Genomic DNA, 23,762 nt, shown 5'->3' on the forward strand with positions numbered 1-23,762 from the left:
TGTAATAATGTATTATAATAAATTATTATTATCATCACCTTTGTTGGAGAGGAGTGGGAAATGACCTTTTGCATACTTGATGTTCTCTTTGGATTACATTTTTCAGAAGTCTGTGTGCGAACTTTGCAACTTACCGCTTTGCATTACTTAGCACAGATTTTGGTCAGAAAGAATTATAAAGAGAAGACAGAGCCTCACAGGTTGCTCTGGATGAGGCTTGAGTTATACCATCAGTCTGTCAGTAGTTTCGGTTTAACTATGGACCAAAATGACTTGTAAGTCATTCAGCAGTTAAAAAAAAAAAAAGATTTACTTTGTCGTAGCAGGAGAATGACATTTAACAAGGATGGGTCTTGAGGATAGACACCTCAAGTTGATTCAGTTAAATAAAGCTCCCTTTCCTATATTAACTATCTTTACATACCAGCCAAACTTGCCTTTTATAGCTGCTTTGTACACAAGTGACGAAGATGAAGTCAACAGGCTGATCTTATTCCTGTAAGCCAATCAAGTCTTGAGAAATGTTTCAATATCTTTTAAGGAAAAACCAACTTCACCTGCATAAGGGACAGGTTAAAATATTGCTCCTACCACTAGTAAGCTTGAGGAACATGGGTAGGTGATCGAGTCAAGAAGACAAGTCAATATGCATTTATTATGTACCAGGCATTGTGCTAAGCTCTGGAGATACAAAAAGGCAAACATAGTGCCTCCACTTCATTTCACATTTTAATGGGGAAGACAAGTAAACAATTATGTACATTCAAGATATATACAGGGAAAGTGGTGATAATACCAGAAGTCAGGCACTTATTAAGGGGCCCAAGAAAGACACTGAGTGGAATTTTAAGACCACTTACCCAAATAAAAACTCAGAGGTATCTCCAGGTAGAAAACAGAAGGTTTTCTGCCAGCAAGTCTCATGAGAGAGTTGGGCATCTCCTACCCAGGGCAGAACCCAAGAGATACATTTTACTCAAAACTAGCTTGGGAGTAGAGGATTGCCTTATTTGGTAAAGTTAAGGCACAAAAAACCAGAGGGGGTGGTTACAAAACAAGGGAGCAGGGTGGGCAGCTGGTGCACAACCCCCTTCCCCAGAAATGAAAGTGAAACTTAGGCCCAGCTCATGCTGAAGCCTTACTACATTTATGGAGCATAGCTTACATCTTACATGAGAAACTTTCATTTGTCCCATACAGTTCCCCCCTCTCACTTCATAATTGAAAGTCTCTCACACCAAAACTGGTAAGTTTCTTCAGCTTCCCTATTTGCTATTTCATCAAAATCGGGCCCTCATTCTTCCTGATTGACCGTCATCCACCCTTGATTCCTTAACATCATTAGTCTAATAGACTCACTGACAGGTTTGTTTGATGTAATCATTCTAGAGAGGGTCTTTTGTACAGTAGTAATAATTAATTGCACCATGCAAGGGACACACAGTGGGAGTTGCATGACTCCACTTATTGCTATTAACACAAACCATAATACCTGCTTCCATCAAGATCCCCCAAACCAGGACCACCAGGGAATATTAAATGGAGAGGACCAGGTCTGTACTGGAACATGGGCAATCTTTCGAATTTCCTCATTAATATCTCTAATGGTTTGTCCCATGTAAGCATATATGTCGGGGTCTGATATCCCCAGCTCCCATCTTGTGCCCAAGTAGCAGGTCCATATTCCTTTATGATCCTTTCAGGGGGCCAAGTATCTCCCCATCCATTTGCATTTCCCATGCTAGCAATAGAGGTATCAATGGCTCGTTTGTTCCTTTTAAATCATCATATACTTGTACTCCCAGATGTTTGCCTCGTTGTCCCAGGAGGAAGAAGAATTTAGGTCAAATTAGTTGCATTGTGGGGGGACATACCAGGAGTAGGACAACAATTCCTCTCAAATTTTACAATCTAAAAATTTTAGAAACACAATACAATTTAGAAACAGTAATAACTTTTGTAATATAAACTATAAACTTCATATAACATCAATTGCATCTTCATATCATCACATATAGAAATCATCATTCTTATGATATCTTTATTGGCACTCTTGGTACGTTTCACAATCACATTAAATAATTCAAATTTTTCTTTGCTCTTTTTCTTCTCTCTCTAATCATCACCCCTTTAAGTAAATATAGGCATTAATCTAAACATTGACAAATCAAAGGAGCAGTCCCTTCATAAATGCAGATACAGAGACCCAAAAGAAAACAATAGTGTAATTGTCCCTTTAAGAATCAAAAAGTCTTTTCTTATACAGCTGTCTGGCAGGGAACACCATCAATGAAGTCCTCTTGTCCTTGGTATTTGCTCCAGCCATCTCTAGGACAGCTTCTCAGCATCTTCCTCTTCTTGTCTTCTTGTAGGAACCAGCTTTCTGTCCATTCTCCTATAAAAGGGACCTTAGCACAATTTAAAATCATCATTTCTAATCATTTTACAGACTCAAAATTGGAATCATGGCCAACTGTCATGTTTAAGAAATTCACATCAGAACCCAGTGTCTTATACTTTACATTAATCTATTATTAATTTCCTCACCACCGGGATGAGACTTTACTATAGAATTAATCACAGGCTCCAGTACATACATATCAATTTTTAACACAATATATATACAATCTTAAAATTTTAGTCATGCCTTGTTTCTTTGATGGCATTTCCACAAGCCATTCTTCTTTTAACATTGTTGATCAATGGTGACAAAACTTTAGACAAGTATGATATTATCCAAATAACAAAATAACATTCTTACAAGCTCTTGATTATCTCCATACCATTACCAAGAATTAAAACACCCGAATTTATACAGGAACACTAGCCCCAGTTCTATAATAACCTAAGATGTTCCATAATCAATTATTTTAGTAAATTTGTTAAATCTTCTAATTATAGAAACTTACTATAGAAGGAAAAAGAACAGGGACATATGATATATCACGTATGACAGGATAAAACATCCTTAGCTTTGTTTAAATTCAGATGGAGTCGCAGTTCTCCAATTATGCAGTATCTGTTCCATTTCATAGCCAGACTCAGAAATAGTCAGGTGGGAAACATTCCTTTCCAAAGGAACACAATGGGGAAACTGAGCTAGGAGGATCCCATCCTAGATTGAGGCTAAGATTGTCCCCTCGGCTTTTTCCCAAATAAATCACATTTCCTCTAAGCAGACCTCCACCTGCTCTTGTGGCATTTCTCTCAGATACTGATTTAATGCAGACAATTACACCCAAATTCAAACTCAAAACGAAATTTGTTACAGTCCCGAAAGCCTTTTTCCTCAAACAGCAAGTCTCACTAATCACAGCTTAAAGCCAGATACAGTTACTTTTACTCTCATGGAGTTGCAATAAGCAATAAGGATTTACCAGGACTCACATACACAGGAGATCTCACTTTACATCTTTCCTTCTCAAATTTAAACCTTCCCTGGTGTAAAAGCCAATCATCAAAAATCATTTCTATCTACTGAACACAAACTTGCAACTTCTCAGCAAACTAAATTCATTGTCTAGGAACTGCATAATCCTAACAAGTTCTCTTCCCAGGGCAGATAACTTTGCCCCCTTTCCTCCCAGATTCTCTCAAAAATATGTACTACTCCCCAGGCATACTTTGAATCAGTGTAAATGTTGCCCTCTTTCCCCTTTAATAACTTTAATGCCCAATTTAAGGCACATAGTTCACATATTTAGGCAGACCAATTTTTCGGTAAGGCTCATACCTGATGGGGGACACTCACTATCAAGCTTCCCCCAAAGGTCAGCTTTCTACTCTCCTCCACTAGTATAGCAGTAGCCGCCACTGCTTGAATACAGGTCGGCCACCCTCTAGCCACAGAATCCAAGATTTTTGATAAGAAGGCCATGGGTCTCTTCTGCCCCCTCCTTATTTGGGTCAAGACCCCCCAGTGCTACCCCTCTGTCCACATTCACTAATAAGTGAAAGGGCTTTTCCAGTGAGGGGAGTGTCAAAACAGGAGGGGAGGTGAGGACCTCCTTTAACTTCTTAAATCCCCCTTCTCCAGGGCCCCATCTAATTTGTTCTAGTTCTTCTTCCAATAAGTTTTGGTACAAAGGCTTTGTGAGGGATGCATATGAATCAATCCAATTTCTACAGTATCCTACTAACCCCAGGAACTGTCTGAGTTCCCTTTTAGTTTCTGGGAGGGGAGGTTGAAGGATTCCTGCCACCCTCTCTGGGTCCAGCTTCTTCTGCCCCTCACTTATTAAATGTCCCAGATATTTCACCTCTTGTTTCACAAATTGTAATTTATGTTTGGAAATCCTCAAACCTGATCCCAAATAGTTTATCAATTTGATCAAAGCCTCACTGGTTTCTATTCTCTTTTTACCTGTCACCATCTACATATTGTAATACCTGTGTCCCAAGGGGAGCTCTAAACCCTTCCAGGATTCTCTCAAAACTTGTCCAAACAAATTTGGTGATTCAGTATACCACTGGGGCAGGACGCACCACCTATACTGCTGCTTCCTTCCAGTCTCAGGATCCTCCCACTCAAATGCAAAGATATGCCTACTACTAGAGTCTAAGGGACAGGCCCAGAATGCATCTTTTAAATCAATTACACTGAACCACCTACTGTCTTCATTTATTCTTTCCAAAATCGTGTAGGGGTCAGGAACCACTGGGTGGGATGGTAATATAACCTTGTTAACTTCCCTTAAATCTTGAACTACTCTATATGTTCCATCCCCTTTCTGGACTGGCAAGGTGGGGGTATAGAAGGCAGAAATACAGGGTTCGAGAAGTCCCCCTTCCAATAGCCCCTGAATCACTGGTTTGAGTCCTCACCTCTCTTCTAGAGATACAGGATATTGTTTTACTCTCACCACTGTAGTGGGTTCCCTCAATTTGATCTTGAGAGGGGTTATGTTAACCCTCCCCCTGTTGGTTTCCAGGGACCTTGGCAAGTTTCCAACATAAGGAGTAATTGCCTTGTGCCCCTTCTTTTCACACACAAATAATCAATTAACAATTCTAGGTTTTAACATCAAAACAGTAACCCCAAACAACCTAGTCAACAATCTCACAAATGTAACAAAACAATTTTAGCTGAAAATGCCCCTTAAATGAAGACTAAATTTGGAAATTTTATGCTTTCTTAAATTACAGTACTTAAAAAGGAAATGTTACAAAACAGGATCATATAGAATGCCCCAACAGCCAGATTCATTCCTTTTTCTCTTTTCCCTGAAGGCACAATTTAACATTCCAGATTATAAAAGAAATTGCCCTTCCAGCAACATAACTAATATAATAATAATAATAATAATAATAATAATAATAATAATAATAATAATAATAAAAATCTTTCAATAATAAAAAAATCTTTCTTTCTTTCTAGACCTCTTCATCAGATTCAATAGTCTCCTGGGGCCACATAGTTAATAAATTTCTTAATGCCAAGTAACAATAGGTGCTCTCAAAATTACACAAATACACATTTCTGAATTCAATACTCTTGGCCCTTTATAAAGGGATATTATCCACATTCATGTCCTAATTTTCATGTGAAAGTTTTACAAACAGTTTAGAATCACCTATTATAATCAGGTCAGTTTAAAAATGTACTGGACCAGTATTCTGACTACTTCTTTTTGCTTTCCCACAATAACCAATCTCTTTACCATAGTCAGTATCGATATTAGATCTAATAGAACCCACCCACGGATTTAGCCTCAAAGGTGGGTGGACATAATTCCTTCCATCTCTCCATAACTTTATCCATTGATTTTTAAATTAGGCAAAAAAAAAGAATTTTATTTTTCCATCTTTCTACTTTAAACAGACCACTTCCTCACACCTTCTCAACTTACTTAAACCATCTAAAGCTATTCAGCTTTCTTTTTGCAAATCTGAAGGGAGATAATTGAATAGGGCTCTCCCTCCCTCTCCTCTACTCTCTCTTTGGTTTTGGGGGTTTTTTCCCCACTTTTCTACTGACTGAGTAACATTGTGGACTGTCTGGACCATGAGCTTGGTCTTTTGTTTCTGTTTCTCCCCATCCCTCCTCACATAAACTTTAGTAGCCTCCTCAAGTATACTGTCTAAGGTTCGATGATTCCACCTATCTATCTTTTGAATTTTTTTACTGATATCAGGCCAGGCATTAGTTATAAAATGCCACTTCCACTTTGCTTCTGTGGAGGGATCATCCATGTCTAAGGCTGAATATTTTCCCATGCTTTCTTTCAATCTTTCCAAAAACTCTGTTGGTGACTCATCCTTTTTTCTGAGCCACTTCAAAAGCTTTCTTTATATTTTGGGGTTTTGGGGTGGCATTCTTGATTCCAATAATTAATTCCCTCAAATCCTTCAAATTCGTTCTGTGAGCCGCATTATTATGATCCCACCTAAGGTCAAGGGCTGGATATTTTTGTTCCGCCAGTATCACCCTGGCTGCAGGTGGGTGCCTCCATTCCCATTCTACCATAGCATCCCTTCTACTCATCCCTCTCTCCTCCTGAGAGAATAGGACATTCATAATAGACATTAGTTCACTCCAAGTATATATATTTGGGCCCAGAAACTGATCTAATTGCTCTAAAAGGCCACTTGGGTCTTCCATCAAGATTTTCATTTCTCTCTTAAAGCTCCTGACTTCAGTGGTGCTCAAAGGAGCATTCACAAACCCGAAACCCCCTTGGGCCAGAGGAACTTCCCTTAAAGGGAACAGGTTTAATTGCTTTGGCTCAAGGTGTAGGTTCTCCTGGTCCTTCGGGAACTGTTTCAACTCCCCTTTTAAGGGCCCTCGGGCAGACTCCTGCAAATCGGTAAGGTCGCCCTTTGGTTCCTTCTCAGGGGGAGCCAGGCTTGGTATAGGATCAGGAGGAGCAGACCCAGCAGCAGCCTCCAGAGGAGGAGTAACATAGGGAGGGGGAAGGGAAAGGAGAGGGTCCCAAGGGTGGGGCCAAATCTCTTCCTTCTTTCCCTCCCTGTCCTTCACCAACATCTGCCACACCTCAGGCATACAAAGTGCCATAGGAACTCTCCTCCGAATTGAAAGGTTCCTTAGCATTCACATACAAATTTAGCTTTTGGCATATCCAATCTTCAGAGGATCCAAATTTCGGCCACCCAGTGCTACCCCCGATATCCATTCTGCCCCAGATAAAACAACAATATTTAATCATTTTCTTCCTATCCTTTCCTCTGTATTTTGGTAGTCCATTCCAATTCTGAAATCAATTGCCTAAAGGGCTGTCTATAGGTACCCTACATTTGCACTCCAATTGCGCAGATTTAGATTGCCCCTTTCCTATTCTTAGGGAATCCCTAGGCCCTCACCTAGGGAATTTACAGGAGCCGTCACCAAACTCCCCGAGTCTAAAGATAGACTGAGCCAAATTACCGAGGAGGGTTGCCCACTCCTCACCACTCACCCATGAGGCTTTCTCAGCAGCATCCTTCCGAGGAGGTATCTATTCCATAATTTGACCAGGCCTGGACTCTGCCCAGACTAGAGTCCATCCTAAAGGGCCCTCACCCTGTGCCAATTACCTCCAGACCCCTGAGTGCTTACCTCTGGGTTGCATATGTACAACTTATGTGATTGCTCTCAGCCACTGGCCGGCCGGAATTTCTCAGTTTCGTCCCTAATTGTCTGAGCCCTAACAAACCTTCTGTTTCTCTGAGTCCCTTTCTTCAGGTGTATTTCAATGACTGGGTGGTAACCTCCCTCCAGGGCTCAAGACCTCCGAAAAATCTCAGATGCTCGCTTGGTCTTGACCTCAGCAAGGAAGCCCCCTCCCTAATCAAAGAAAGTCCCGGACCAGCTCCCAGTTGAGTGGAATTTTAAGACCATTTACCCAAATAAAAACTCAGAGGTATCTCCAGGTAGAAAACAGAAGGTTTTATGCTAGTTGGGCGTCTCCTACCCAGGGCAGACTGGAGTAGTGAGACCCAGCGCAAACAACAGCAAGCAGTACATGTAGTCTTAAACAAACCATTCCAAAAAGCCCCCCTCCCCACCTGTTTGTCTCAATCTCTTTATCCTCATTGGCTGAGGCAAGAGACCTCACAAGTCTATATTCAGAACCCAAGAGATACATTTTACTCAAAACTAGCTTGGGAGCTAGAGGATTGCCTTTGGTAAAGTTAAGGCACAAAACAACAGAGGGGGTGGTAACAAAACAAGAGAGGGGGGTGGGCAGCTGGTACACAACCCCCTTCCCCAGAAACGAAAGTGAAACTTAGGCCCAGCTCATGCTGAAGCCTTACTACATTTATGGAGCATAGCTTACATCTTTACATGAGAAACTTTCACTTGTCCCATACAACATCTTTTCAGAAAATAAATTTGAGTTGAATCTTGAAGAAATCTAGGCAAGCCAGGAGACAGAGATTAGGATGGAGAGCATTCCAAGCATGATAGACAGCTAATGAAAAGGTACAGACAGTCTCATGAAAAAATGACAACCATGTCCTAGACACAAACCAGAGTATATACTTGTTCAGGCCAAAGTCTGAACAGTTTAAGGAAGCTTACACACAATCTTCTGGGAACCACAGTCCAAAAAGAACATAGATGGAGTAGGGCATGTAGAAACAGTCTATTTCCATATGTGTTTGTGCAATAACATATGCAATAATGTCACGTGTACCCTCCCCATTTCCAGCTTTAGATCTGCAGAAAATAATCAAGTCAACATTACCATTACTGGAAAATAAATGTATATTAAATGTCTTTGATTATGCTCAGCCTTCCTATGACTTTCAGTCCAAAATATTTCTCTTTGTCCATTACACCCTTACAAATGTCTTCGCCTTATTAGAATGTAATCTATTTGAGGGCAAGGACTGGCTTTCTGTTTGTACTTATATCTCCACTACTTAGTACAGTGTCTGATATATAGCAAGTCTCACTTTTCCTTCCTCCCTTCCCTTCTTTCCTTTTGGACACTGCCATTCCTTACCTGCCAAGGTCAGTGATGTCTGTTTAAAGCGGCTGCATCATACCCTGAATTTTCCTGACTGAACATCTTGACAGTCTCCTTTGCAGAAAACTTGTAAGTGGATGTACCTGTTGGGAAAATATCAGAGAAAACACACAATTTATGTTGAATTCAAATTAAGATGAGAGACTTTCTTTAGGAAGTTTGATAGAGGCAAACTGCAAAGCTAATTCCTCAAGTATGATTGAAAACATACATTAGATAGATATCCCAATAAGGAAACAGCAATTTAGTATAGAAAACCAAGTTTTATGCACAAAAGGGTAAAATCTATTTCTCCTTTTTGGCAGCATGCATATGACTTAACCAATAAAACTAGTAACCTGTAAAACTAGTAAATTTTAAAGCTAGTCATGATAAGTAGCCAAGTGCATTTCAAGAAACTGGAATTAAATACATTGCCTCTTACTGATGTTTTAGACTAGGCTGGGAAATTCTGAGACTGTTGGTTAAGTATCCCACAACTCTTGATTTCTATTCCATGGCCCTGCTTTCAGTTTTGATTGGTTCATACTTTTCCTCCTAAAATCTGATCTTTAGGGAAAAGTGAACCCCACTTCCAAGAGTACAAATAATGATCACACAATGCTTTCCCTGAAGAATTTCTAATACCATGACCACAGACTTCAACATAAAGCAAAACGAGATATGATAAGCTTATTCCATTTAGACTAATAAAATGAATAAACAATGTACATTTCTAGAGCCCTCTCTACATTAAAAAATTCCACAAAATTATAGTTATCTCTAGGATAGAAATCAAAGAGAGAAACAGAAATGTATAAGCATACCAGGTCATTTCTATCTTAGATGATGTGGTAGGGAGTAGGGAAAGTGGAGAATCATATTGGTAATGGCAAAAGAATTATTCAGATAGTATCTTTTCAATGATGGACTTGACTTTACCAGGTGCATACTATAAGTAATCTGCTTTCTTGGTGCAAAAAATATAGCCATTTGGGAATTTAGGATGATAAGATTGTAGAATTTTAGAGTTACTTAAGAAAGAGAACGGAAGGGGCAGCTAAGTGGCGCAGTGGATACAGCACTGGCCCTGGATTCAGGAGGACCTGAGTTCAAATCCAGCCTCAGACACACAACACTTATTAGCTGTGTGACCTTGGGCAAGTTACTTAACCCCGTTGCCTAGCCAAAAACAAACAAGAAAGAAAGAGAATGGAACACAATACAAGTTGATTTATAAGCTTATTATCATCATCACCATCATCATTATTCAAAAGTGACAAGTCTTCTGATAAATGTGACTAGAATGTCTAGGTTCTAAATGAGCATATAATACTTGCCAAATTAATATAATGCATTTCAAAATTAGTTTAAAACAAAAATAAAAACAAAAGGCTAGATGGTGTTGTGTGGCTTCATTTGCTGAACTAATTTAAAACTAAGATTCTGAAGTCACTTGTCATACCTTGAATAAAACCTTTCTTCCATCTTTACCTGCTGAAATCCTGCCCAAATATCATACCTAACTTGGATGTCACCTCATAGTCTTCCGTGATACATACAGACAAAAATAATCTATCCCTCCTCAGCTCTCTCATGATGCTTTGTACCTCTTCACTGCACATACCATATTCTAATTTGCATTTTAGTATTTGCCACATCTCCCCCAAAAGAAGACTCTATGCTGTTTAACAGCAGGGACCCTATTTTATTCATCTTTGTCTCCTCCATGCACTCCCTGAACAGTAGCTTCTTTGTGGTAAGTGTTTAAAAAGAAAAAAAAGTTTTGTAGATCTTGGTCTACTTTGTGTAAACAATTTTATGGTTTTTATCATCTGCAAGATAGGATACAGCCTTTATTCATAAGAGATTAATTTTGATTAACAGTGGGAAAGATAAAAAACATGCATATACACACATACATATACACACATGTAAACATATACATACAATGTGGTTGGAACAATATTCTGAGGCCCTACCCCACATCAGCTTTGCTACTTTTTCTTTAAAAGGAATTAAAGGGTAGGTAGGTGGTGCAGCAGATAAAGCTCCGGCCTTAGAGTCAAAAGGACCTGAGTTCAAATCCAATCTCAGTGCAGATACTTGACACTTACTAGCTGTGTGACCCTGGGCAAATCACTTAATCCACATTGCCTCACCAAGGACCCAAATGGCACTTCGCTCTGCCAGAGGGATGAAGCAATGTCTGCAATATTGTTTCTACTAATGATATATACAGGCAAGATGTGAAAGGCTGGGAAATTCTCATATTTCAGCAGATTATAACCTCCTACTAAAGTCTTTGAAAAAGTGATTCAGGAATTACCAAGTGCCAATGTATATGTTCTTTGTTTTCATTTGTATTTCTCTAATCAGTAGCAATTGAGAGTATTTTTTTCATGTGACAATTGATAGCTTTGAATTCTCTGAAAACTGACTTTTTGACATTTATCTTTTGACCATTTATCTACTAGGGAATGTCTCTTCTTTTTATAAATTTGGCTCAGTTCTCTATATATTTGAAAAATGAGACCTTTATCAGAGAAACTTGTAATTTTTTTCCTTTGTTTCCTAATTTCTTAGTTTGTCTAATTTTGTTTGCATTAGTTTGGTTGTGTAAAAGGTTTTTAATTTTATGTAATCAAAATTATACTTCATGTGATTGTTTCTGTCTCTTGCTTGATCATAAGCTCTTCCCATATCCATAGATCTACGCTACAGCTTTCTACACTCCCCTAATTTACTTATATCACCCTTGTTGTCTAAAAAATTTATCCATTTTGACCTTATCTTGGTATACAGTGTGAGATGTTGAGCTATGCCTAGTTTCTGCCAAACTGCTTTCCAGTTTTCCCAGCAATTTTTGTCAAATGTTGAGTATTCATCCCCAAAGCTTGGACCTTTATGTTTATCAAATGCTCCGTTACTATGTTCATTAACTACTGTATATGTACTCAATCTATTCCCCTGATCCACCACTCTATTTCTTAGCCAGTACCAGATTGTTTTGATGATTCCCACTTTGTGATATAACTTGAAATCTGTAACTGTTAGACTGATTTTGTTCACTTTTGGTACATTAATTCCCTTAATATTCTTCACTGTTTGTTCTTCCTGATTAATTTTGTTATTATCTTTTCTAGCTCTATAAAATAATTCTTTGGTAGTTTTATTGGTAAGGCATTGAATAAGTAACTAACTTATATAGAACTGTCATTTTTATTATATTGGCAAGGCCTATCCATGAGCCATTAATATTTCTCCAATTGTTTAGATCTTTGTGTGAAAGGTGTTTTGTAATTGGGTTAAGATAATCCCTGGGTTTGTCTTGCTATTACAATATTGAATGATGATGGTGATAATGGACATCCTTGCTTCACCCTTGATCTTACTGGGAAGGCTTCATGTTTATGTCCATTATAGATAACACTTGCTCTTGATTTTAAATAGATATTACTTATTGCTTTAAGAAAGGCTCTATTGATTCCTATACTTTCTAGTATAGTGTTTTTAATAGGAATGAATATTTATTTTGTCAAAAGCTTTTTCTGCATCTATTGATATATGATTTTTCTATTGACATGATCAATTATGCTGATAGTTTTCCTAACATTGAACTAGCCCTGCCTTCTTAGAATAAACCTCACCTGGTCATACTGTATGATCTCTGCGATATATTGCTCTAATCTCCTTGCTAGTATTTCATTTAAAATTTTTGGGTCGATATTCATTAAGAAAATTAGTCTATAGTTTTCTTTTTTCAAATTTTTGCTCTCCCTGATTTAGGTATCTAAGCCATATTTATGTCATAAAAGGAATTTGGCAGGACTCCTTCTTTGCCTATTTTCCCACATAGTTTATGTAGTACTGTGATTACTTGTTCCTTAAATGTTTGGTAGAATTTACTTGTGAATCCATCTGGTCCTGGGGATTTTTTCTTAGGGAGCTCATTAATTCAGCTTCTTTTTCTAAGAAAGGGTTATTTAAGTATTATATTTCCTCTTCTATTCATCTCAGCAATTTTTATTTTTGTAAATATCCAATCCTTTCAATTATATTGTCAGTTTTACTGGCATATACTTAAGCAAAATAACTCTTAATAACTGCTTTAATTTCATCTTCATTGCTGTGCATTCACCCTTTTCATTTGTATACTAGTAATAAGCCTTTCTTCTTTCTTTTTTAAAAAAAAGTAAACAGTGGTTTATCTATTTTATTGGATTTTCTCATAAAATAGTTCCTAGCTTTATTTCAAGGGCTTTTATGTTCAATTTTATTTATCTCTCCTTAGATTTTAAGGATTTCCAAATTGGCGTTTAATTAGATATTTTTAATTTGTTCTTTTTCTAGTTTTAGTTGCATGCTCAATTCACTGATCTTCCCTTTTTATGTATACATTTAAAGATAAAAATTTCAGAGCTGCTAGGTAGTGTAGTGGATAGAGCACTGGCCTTGACATCAGGAGGACCTGAGTTCAAATCCGACGTCAGACCAAACACTTGACACTTACTAGCTGTGTGACCCTGGGCAAGTCACTTAGCCCCAACTGCCTTAAAAAAAAAAAAAGATATAAATTTCCCTCTATATACTGCTTTCCCCCCTATATGTTACTGTGCCACAAATTTTGGAATGTTATCTCATTGTTGTCATTCTCTTTAAAGAAATTATTGTTTCTATGATTTTTTTAACCCCCTCATTCTTTACAATTAGATTATTTAGATTCCAATTAATTTTTACTCTATTCTTCCATGGCCCCTTATTAAATGTAATTTCTATTGCCTCATGCTCTGAAAAGGCTACATTGAACATTTCTGTTTTTCTGCATTTGATTGTGAGGTCTTTAATACCCTAATCCATGGTGAGTTTTTGTGAAGAAGCCATGTATAGCTGAGAAAAAGGTATATTTTTTTCTATTCCCATTCATTTTTTCCCAGAAGTCTTTAATCTAACTTTTCTAATATTCTGTCTCCTTTACTTCTGTCTTATTTTGTGGTTAGATTTTCTAGCTCTCAGTGGGGAAAGTTGAGATCTTCATTTGGTACATATATTTTAGTACTGCTATTACTTCATTGTCTATGGTTCCTTTTAGCAAGATGTAACTTCCCTACGTGTACCATTTGATTAGGTCTATTTTTACTTTTACATTGTCTGAGATCATGATTGTTACCCTTGCCTTTTTTAATTTCAGCTGAAGTACAACAGATTCTGCTTCAGCCCCTTATTTTAATTCTGTATATGCCTCTCTGTTTCAAGTGTGTTTCTCATAAACAACATATCGTTGGATTCTGATTTCTTTTTTCTTTTTTCTTTTATTAGGCAATTGGGGTTGAGTGACTTGCCCAGGGTCACACAGCTAGTGTAAACAAAGTATTTTTATTTTATTATTTTTTTTAGCAATTGGGGCTAAGTGACTTGCCCAGGGTCACACAGCTAGTAAGTGTCAAGTGTTTGGTCTGAGGTCGGTTTTGAATTCAGGTCCTCCTGATGTCAAGGCCAGTGCCCTATCCACTATACCACCTACCTGCTCTGAAATTTTTATCTATGGGTTTTTAATGTACATTTGAGAATGCTAGAAGATTGGTAATAGGAAGTTGAAGCATAAAGACAAACAAATAAAACACAGGTAGGCATCAAATATGTCCAAAATCCTTAGCCTCACATTCAAGGCCTTGAAAGATTTGGCAACAATATGCCTTTCCAGTCTCAGTTACCACTACTTTCCTTCCTAACCCTTCTCCAGGTAAACTTTTCTGAATGGGATTCCTGCTTTTCCACTTTCCTATCTCTATTCATTGTATCCTCCACCATAAATAAATGCCTTTCTGCTTCACCTCTACCAGTCCAGTTCCTAAGCACCTTTCAAGGCCCATTCCTTCATTGAACTTTCCTCATCCTTCTTCCAAAGCCAAAAATGGTCCTTTACAACTAACAGCATTTTGTAAACTCAGCACATTTTTCTCATTTTAGCTTGCAATTTGTGCATACCTCAAATCACCCTATCTCAATATAAAGTCACAGAATAAGCCACATTATTAGTCGAATGGATGAATACAGGAATTCAGTTATTTCAGTGCTATGCAATTCTGTGGGTCATTGGAGTTTATGCAGGAGAAAGCCAGAAATGTTAGGGAAGCTGGGCGCTGGTGGTGGGGGGAGCCCAGGGAAGGGCTCAGAGGAAACAAAATTTAAAAAGCAGAGAACTAGAATACCTAAAGCTGAAGAAAGTAGCATGGCCTAGAGAGAGGAGAAACAAAGAAACAGCTAAGCATGAACATTATTAACATCCATCCATCCATCCATCCATGTATCTCTCTACACACCTCAGTGGTGACATATAGATATCTAATTCCCATCTAATCCCAATCTGGGGTGATAGGTTGGAACATACATACACACATATATACATACACAACATACATATATATATATACACACACACATGTATATACACATACATATGTATATATATACACATGTATATACACATACATATGTATATATATATATACACATACACATATGATTACATTTATATATGTAGGATTATATATGTACACCAACTACATATTGGCCTATCTATATCCCAATCGGCAACTCTCTCTCATATGTGTGTGCATGCATGTGTATGTATGTATAGCCGAATCACCCCATATTGAGATAGACATCTATCTCAGCGCCGGAGTGATTGGGTGCATGGTTCCATTTAGGGATCCCCAAGTTTGTAAATACCACTCCGTCTCAGGTCCATTTAGATTTGCCCCCCCCCCAATTGTTTCCGGGGCTCCCCTAGTGCAGACTCCCGTACAGTGCCCTGGACGAGGGCTTTCCAACCCTTTCTGTGCCACGACGAACCCGCGGCCCTTTTCCTGGGGTGTTTTCCAGTAAACAAAATGCCACAGCGGGGATGACAAAGGCAGCCAGGGATGCGGAGAGCAAGCCGGCAAAACAAGAAGCCGGACGCCCCGCGGGACTGAGCACCCGCCCGGGGAAGGCCCGCTCCGCCCCAGGCGCAGGGCCAGGAGGGGAGCGGGGCGGGCGCGCAGGCCCCCGGATGCGCACCACACAAAGGCGGGGCGGGGCAGCGGTCAATGCGCACAGCAGCCCAGCTGCGGCTGCGGCTGAGGCGGGAGCGGAGAACAGAGGAGGGGCGGGGCCGCCGAGGCTGCGGCTGCGGAAGGAGGCTGGCGAGGAGGGGGCGGGGTGGGGAAACCGAGGCGAGGGGGGAGCGAGCCGGCGGAGCCGGCAGCGCCATGGGGAAGGGGGCGGGGGAGCCGGGCTTCGGTGGGAGGGGAAGGGGGTGACGTGAGGAGGGGGCTGAGCCGCGATCTCCTCCATTCCTCTCCCGCTCCCCTGCTCTCCGGGCAGCAGCAGCAGCGGCGGCGGCGGCAGCGGCAGCAGCCTTAGCAGCGGCGGCGGGAACTCAGGCGGCGGCGGCAGCAACGCTGGCGGCGACCGTGGCGGTGACGGTGGCGGCGGCGGCGCCGGGCCGGGGGGCGCGCGGCGGCGGCGCTGGCCGGGGCTCGGGCCGGGGCCGGCCGCCCGGCGGCGGCGGCGGGCGGGCGGAGGGGGCAGGGGAGGGGGCGGGGCCGGGGGAGCGGACGCCGCGGCGGCCTCTCCGCGCGGCGGCGGCGGCGGCGGCCAGGACGAGGCGGCGGCGGCGGCGGCGCCGGCGGCGCGGGGGCTCGGGCTCGGGCTGATGGCGGCGGCGGCCGCCACCCCCGGGGCTGTGCTCTCCCCGCGGCTGTGCGACAGCGACCCGGCTACGCCCGGAGGCCAGTCCCCGAAGGTGAGCGGGGCCGAGAGCGGGGAAGCCTCGGGCCTGCGGGGTCCCTGGGCTCGTCCCGCCTGGGGAGCCCCCAACGGCGGCCCCTAGCCCAGGGGGACGCCAGGCTCCTTGGGGCCGGACGGGGTCGGGGTACCCCGAAAACAGGTGCAGGCGGTCAGGGTCCCAGGAGGGTCACTGCAGGTCCGAGTTAGGGCCACAAGCTAGTGAAGTTCAACCTCTCTTTGAAAAGTCCGGCCCCAAGCTGTCAGCGACCCTGGAAACTGAGAATACGGAAGAGGAAAGGGAGGCCACTTTAGGATTCCTGTCCCCAAGTCAAGAAGACGGGGCTTATCCTCCCCCACTGCCCCGTGGGTCGTTACTGAGTGATTTTTAAACTGCCCCTCTCCCCAAAATGTTCTCAGAAAGCCCCAGAGGCACTTAATCGTTCCCCTGAACCCTGAAAACAAAGTCTTCTTGATCTCTTATCCCACTTAATTTATCCCCACTAGAGCGTCCCCGACTAGTTTCTGTAGTCTTTAAGTATAATTTGATGTACACTTGAGGCCTTGCAGATAGCCTAGAAATGACTTTTTAGTTAGTTTTTTTTTTCCTTTTATGTTTGTGGGATTTGTTCAAGTGTGGATATTAACTCGGATCTTAAGTTCACTGTGAAGAGTTTTGAAGCTCCTGGATAATGCAACAGGAACTGTAAAGTGGAAAGTATTTCCAACTAGTTATATTTTTGGAGTGTCCACATGGATGAAATCACAAATCCATTGGAGTATTGAAGTAACTAGTAATTATTTTAAGCTATTGAATTTACAGTGAGTCACTAGTTTACTGCAAAAGAACCTAATTCAGGAGACCTTTTTCATTCAAGACACCTTCTGTTTTACTCCAGAACTTTGTTTACAAAGTAACCTTTCTGCCTCTTTTTGAAAAGAGGGATTAGATTTATTCTGTTTGGATTTAGGGGCAGATCTAGCAGAAGCATCAAGTGGAATTTGCAAAACGGCAAATTTAGATTTCATGTTAGTAAAAACTTAAACATTTCCAAAAGTGAAATGGATTGCTTCTAGAAGTAGTGAATTTTCTTTCATTGACTGTCTTAAAGCAAAGGCTGGATAACCACTTGTGGGATTATGTTGTGGGGATTTCTTTTCACATCCTTTTTATGAGAGCACTGGCCCAAATTGGAATGAAAATTGTTCATAAAAATATGAATAGCTTTTTTCATTATGCGTTATAAGTGCATTATTTTACTCGATCCTCAACCATTTGAATTAGGAAATTGAAGTATTATAATCCTCACATTACATATGATCTCAACACAGTTTAGGTATAGAGTCAGCCTCTTGAGTTTGTAAGACCTACTTCCACCTCTAACACATGCTAGTTTTATAACCCTGAATAAGTCACTTAATCTTTAAGGCCAGGGCAACTAATTTTTAGGTTAGACAGTTGAGTATCAGGTGCTGATGTTTTCAGACTAGGAGTTCCCTGTGCAGTGAAATTGAAGATGCAGTTCCTTCCTCCCCTCAGGAAAAAAAAAAATAACAAGGTTCATAGTTCTGACTTATCTCTAGCTAGTGACAGAACTGAAACTTCAACTGTGACAGTGATCGATCTAAATCCAGAGTACTACATTGTCTCCACACTGTGATATAAATGCTACCTATTTTAATTTCATTTTTGAAATATTTGTTTATATTTTCAGAACTGTGAATCTAAGCCAACATTTTTCTTTTTTTAAAAAAGTAGACTAAAAAATTTAAAAAAATTATTACTAATCTTGGAAAAATAAACCGGTCTTTGACAAAAAATTAATAAAGTATGTGTTGAAGATAATACAAAAAATGGAAACAACATAAAACTATAGGAGCATTTTAATATTTCTGACATAATTTTTATTCACATTTTTTTCTTTGAATGGATTTTTTAAGTACACACTTGAGAAATAGAGATCTTTCTATTTTGCAAGGAGGATGAACTAAGGACAGAATACGAATTTAAATATTTTTAAATGAAAGGACAGAGAAAATATCCAAATGAGATATATAATCTTAGAAGTTAAAAATATTTTGTAGCTTAAAAGTCGTGGCTGAATGTTGAAAGAGAAGCAAATACTTTTAAAAGCTTATTTTGAGATCTAGTAAACAAGTTGAAATACAGCAGTCAGACAATGAACAAGTATTTACTATATTTCAGGCTAAGTGCTAGGGATACAAAAAGAAAAGCACAAACACATCCTGCTCTCAAGTAATTCACCTTCTAAGGGGAGAGTCAACCTGTAAACAACTATGCGCTAATAATAAGAAAGCCATCTCAGATTAAGAATGGTATATGTAACCGCTATAGAGATTTGGAAAATGTCTTTTTTTTTCCAATTGGAATTCTTTTGCTTTGGAACCATGATTTCATTGGTATGGATATTCCCTTCACTCATAAAGATCACAAATCTCCTGAACATTCCTAACATACTTCTTCTGGCTCTTCTAAGATCTCAGTAGTACATAGCACAAAAGTTTTCTGTTACTCACTTTTGATTTTCACTATTATCACTGACCTGTCACCATTTTTAGTTTCATAATCTTTATATTTTTTATAGCATTTTTACATCTTGGTAATATTCTGTAGCCAACCTTAAAACCACCAGCAAGATCTTCATTGTCATTTGAGTTATTTGTAATTTTTTTCCTAACATTGTGGTGTTTTGTGATTTGCAGTCATATAGCATCATCAGGAGAATAATGTACGATGCTAAAGAGATGCTAGATTCCAGCATCCAAACTTCACAGAGCAAATCTCCTTAGTAAAAGGATTTGTTCTGTGAAGTTTGGATTCAGTTAAGGGACGCACTTGAGGACCTAAAGGGCCACATGTCGCCTTGAGGCCGCAGGTTCCCCACCCCTGTCAGCTGGAACATCTGCTGGAAGAGATCAGGTCTAATCGTATTTGGAAAACTAAACAGTGCTTTATTTTTAAAAATAAGTTTTATTGATTTAGTTTGTTTTTTACATCATTTACTTTTCCCAATGGGTGTCCCACCCTTTCCAGAGAACCATCTCTTAAAGGGGAAAAAAGTTTGACAAAAGTAACCAACAGATGAAGATAGGTAGCTATTGGATAGTACCATCCACTGTGGCAGCAAGCATTTTGTGATTGTTGAAAGCACTGCTCATATATGAGAAGACACTTCTATCTACTTCTTTTTAACGATGGGGGACCATGGGAATGGAACACTATGTAGATGTCAGAATGTTCCAGTATACTAATACTACTAATAACCAACATTTATGTAGCACTTTAAAGTTTGCAATAGTTGATAAACATTTATTAAAGCACCTAAAATGTGCCAGCACTGTGCTAAACTCTAGAGATACAAATACAAGAACGGAAAAACAGCCCCTGCCTTCAAGGAGCTTACAAATCTAAGACAACATACAAAAAAAAAAAGCTGAAACCGGGAATGGAGAGGTAACACGTGGGAGCATGGTAAAGAAGTCAGAGAAATCTCAAAAGTAGTGCAGCCAGGTGGGAAATGAAGAGAGCTGGATGTAGGTTATCTCATTTGATTATCACAACAACCCTGGGAGGTAGTTGCTATTATTTTCCCTGTTTTACAGATATAGAAACTGAGGCAGACAGAGGTTAAGTGACTTGCCCAAGAGTTATACAACTAGTATATATTTGAGGCCATCTTTCTGATGCTAGGTCCAGTGTTCTGTTCACTGTGCTACCTATCTTCATCTGTTGGTTAGTTTTGTGGAACACTTTTTTCCTCTCTCTTTTTTTAAAATTATTCTGGGAGGGGTAGAAATGAGGGATCCTGTGGGAAAAGTAGTTGATATAAAAATAAATCAATACATAAAATAAAGCACTGTTCAGTTTTCTAAATATGATCTGCTCTGACTTCTTCCTGGTTTCTGGTGCCAGCTAATTGTCCCATATGTGATGCCAGTCCAAAATATGTGTGTTGGTATACTGACTTCTTAAAATTTTCGTGTAGCTGCTTAGCATAGTCTGGGCCATATGTTACTATGACTGAACTCTGCTAGGAATGAATGGTGGAACAGAACACAGGTTCTGTAGTCAAGAGATCTGGTTTGAAATTAGGTTGTCACTAGATGTGTGACCATGGGCATATTACTTGGTATTCTCATCTGTAAAATGTGCATAATCTTTCTATAGCTACATCAAAGGGTTGGTTTGAAGAAAACACTTTATATACTTTAGTGCTGTATAAACAGGAGTTCCGGGCTTGCTATGTTAGTACAATGTACAGTGCAGTGATCACATCTGTGAATAAGCATATTTGACCTTAATAACAAATCTTTTGTTTGGGCTCTGCACAAGACAGTGACATTTACAAACACCTTAGAAAAGCATATGTAATTCTGTATACGTTTTGCTACATGTCAATACTCAGATCGTTGAAGGAGTCTTACTGACTTATATATGAAAGATACTTTGAGGAGGGTCTTCAAAGCTGCATTTTTTTCTACTGTATTAAAATCTTTATGAAAATCAGTAATAGACATAGCTAGATTTTACATTTTATATGTGTCAGATTTGTAATCAGAGAAATGGTTGGATATAGAAGACCATTTTTGAAAGTCTACCTGTACCCTTATCACATTTTTATCAAATATACTTTTAGTGCCTACATAGACCAGTTGCTTATAAAAACACTGACTTAAAAGTTCCATTTTACATTTTTGTCTATGCCTTGGGCCTCTTTTATTTCTGAATTATAATCTATATTTTCAACATATTTTTCAATGACTTATACTAAGTCCACTTTTGCACCGAATTCGGCACGTGTAATAAAATGTTTTCTTAATTTGGAGGAGCTTGTCAAGTTCTTAGTAGAATTTCTCTTCTTCATATTTTAACATGTTGGCACAGACTGAAATTGTCTTCCTAGTGGTCTATTTGCTCACATTAATCACTTATGTTGCAAAGCAAGTGGATCAAGTGTCCTGTGAAATATTTCCTTTTGGCTTTATCTGTATGATGAATTTATCTGCAAACGCCTTTATGCATTTGTTTTACCTCTGACCCATTCTTCTGTTTAGTTAGTTTCTTTTATGTCTTTTTTAATTTATGCTGAAAACGTCAGTATGGATACGATCAGTTTATCCAATAGTGTCATGTTGTCAGGTCTTTGAACCAGAATCCAGTATTAAGAGTGCTGTTTGTTGTGGGCCAAGATGCTAGTAGATTCACAGCATCTTGAATTTAACCCTCTGAACCCCATGTCACTAACCAGGGTAGTTGTAAGCCAGGAACCCTGAAACAGATCCAGGGCAGTTTGAATTAACTTCACTTCCAGGTGGATTGATGCCAAACTTAATTGTGAGTCTTTTTGGCAAGGAGTATATAAGGACCTCTCTGTGTATTAAGCAGCAGGCTTGTAAGACTTCATACAGTCTTCTTGTAGGGTTTTTACTTGGGAGTCACTGAGTATGTTTTATTAAAGTAGTTGCTTATCTCAACTCCTACACTTCAAGTGATCCATTGCAATGGGTTCCACTTCCTGGGTACCTGCAATTAAATTTATGACTGTAGATGATCTAACAGCAGTTATCCTTAGTACTAGGTTCTGTCTTCTGCCACTCTTTCAACTTCACCTTGTAGGTAACTAAAAATTTCCTTAAAGTTGGAGCTCTCGAAAAGTGAAATAGGCTGTCTTGGGAGATCATGGTTTCCCCTTCACTTGAAGTCACTCTAACCATTTGCTGAGTATATTGTTGAGGGAATTCTTGTTCAAATACAGGTTGGACCAGATACATTCCAGTTGGCATTCTGTGAAGTGGAAAGGGGCTGTACAGTACAGATAACCATTTTGTGGGGGTTTTTGGTGGTTTTTTTTTTTCCTGTTTAGGGCATCTCCTTGGACAAAAAAATATATTCTTTATTTGGTGGCCAGTCTCCTGACAGTTATTTAAATTTAGCTCTGTAATTATTTTAGTAGCAGATTTATCCAAGACTCTGCCAGCTTGGTAGAACCTGTCAAACTTTGAATTCTGATGGCAAAGCTTTTGAGAACCTAGGGGAGCCGTCATAGAAGGACTTTTTAAAAGGACCATATTGATAAAGTTATTTAAAAATAGAAATACAGGCATTCATATATTTTGTCACTAAGCTTGTTTATTATTACCTAAATATTTCTTTCCACCAAAGTTCTTCCCTGATGTCTTGTTGTGGGATGGCTCTAAAGTCTGCCATTAGTAAGTATAAGCCTTGGCAAGTTGTTCTAATCTAGAAAGCTTTTGTTTAGTTCAGACCCCAGATCGTATGTGGGTGTGTCATTCAAGAAACTGCCTAGTTAAATTTGTGGAGGCTTGTTGACAGGAAGTTTGGCCACTAGTTGATGAATTATCTTGAGCACAAGCAACTCATGAAGACTATACGTTAAGGCATGAAGTGGTTATGGTCTGAAGTGATAAAGTGCCTACATTAATGAATCAATGGTCTTTTGAGGTTGAAGCACAAATAAAAGCCTTCTCTTCTTTTGGCCATTCCTTTTGATTCAATAGTTTTGGAGCAGACGAAGACAAATTCACTCAGGATACAGCTTTATGTGCTTTAGTTAAACCTTCTATGTCTCCAAGAAAATGTGATTTCAACACTTAAATGCAGATTTCTAATTAAGTCTTTTCAGAGATCTTCATTTTAAAACCTGTTGATAAGTATCAATCATCAAGCAACTCAAATTGAATATGTCTGAAAAAGAATTCATATCTTTCCCTTCAAACTCACCCCTCTTCTGAACTTCCCCATTTTCGCTGAAGGCCATTAGCATCCTTCCAGCTACCAGGTTCACAACCTTGTACTTAACCTTGACTCTTCTTTCTCCATACTTAATCAGTTGCCAAGTCTTGTAAATTCTGGTAAGTTCTACTACTGAAACGTAACATCTCTCATCTCTCCCTTTCTGTTTGCTTACGTGGGTATCATCCTAGTTCTAGTCCTCATCACTTTCTGGCTTAGACTTTTGCAGCAGCCTCCTCATTGTTCTCTCTGCCTCAAGGCTGTTC

The 23,762-nt window shown here is 39.5% G+C and overlaps 2 protein-coding genes across 3 annotated transcripts in view; one reads left to right on the forward strand and one right to left on the reverse strand.

Moving 5' to 3' along the window:
• Positions 1-636: 636 nt before the first annotated feature.
• Positions 637-16,454, reverse strand: LOC110197986 (uncharacterized). Its single transcript, XM_078155031.1, has 3 exons — positions 15,807-16,454; positions 8,949-9,055; positions 637-8,659 (listed from the first exon to the last, which is right to left on the reverse strand). The coding sequence occupies exons 1-2, from the start codon at positions 16,287-16,289 to the stop codon at positions 8,972-8,974; spliced, it is 567 nt and encodes a 188-aa protein (XP_078011157.1). The 5' UTR covers positions 16,290-16,454; the 3' UTR covers positions 637-8,659; positions 8,949-8,971.
• A 144-nt stretch (positions 16,455-16,598) lies between these two features.
• Positions 16,599-23,762, forward strand: part of PHF10 (PHD finger protein 10) — a 33,148-nt gene continuing 25,984 nt past the window's right edge. Inside the window, exon 1 of one of the 2 annotated variants that reach the window (XM_020972079.2) lies at positions 16,599-16,740. In XM_020972079.2, coding sequence (XP_020827738.1) covers positions 16,651-16,740 — 90 coding nt within the window. In that variant the 5' untranslated portion in view covers positions 16,599-16,650. The remainder of the gene's footprint in view (positions 16,741-23,762) is intronic. The other variant, XM_020972078.2, reaches the window with a different exon arrangement.

This window comes from Phascolarctos cinereus, unplaced genomic scaffold (genome assembly GCF_003287225.1).
Source record: "Phascolarctos cinereus isolate Bilbo 61053 unplaced genomic scaffold, phaCin_HiC Scaffold_5;HRSCAF=322, whole genome shotgun sequence".
Lineage (NCBI taxonomy): Eukaryota > Metazoa > Chordata > Mammalia > Diprotodontia > Phascolarctidae > Phascolarctos > Phascolarctos cinereus.

Bases quoted from the DNA above. Each gene is read 5' to 3' on its own strand.
- LOC110197986 (XM_078155031.1), bottom strand. From the start codon at position 16,289: ATGGAGGAGATCGCGGCTCAGCCCCCTCCTCACGTCACCCCCTTCCCC. The intron at 9,056-15,806 runs GTTCGTCGTGGC...TTTTCCCAACAG, and splicing joins CCCCAGGAAAAGGGCCGCGG to GTACATCCACTTACAAGTTT.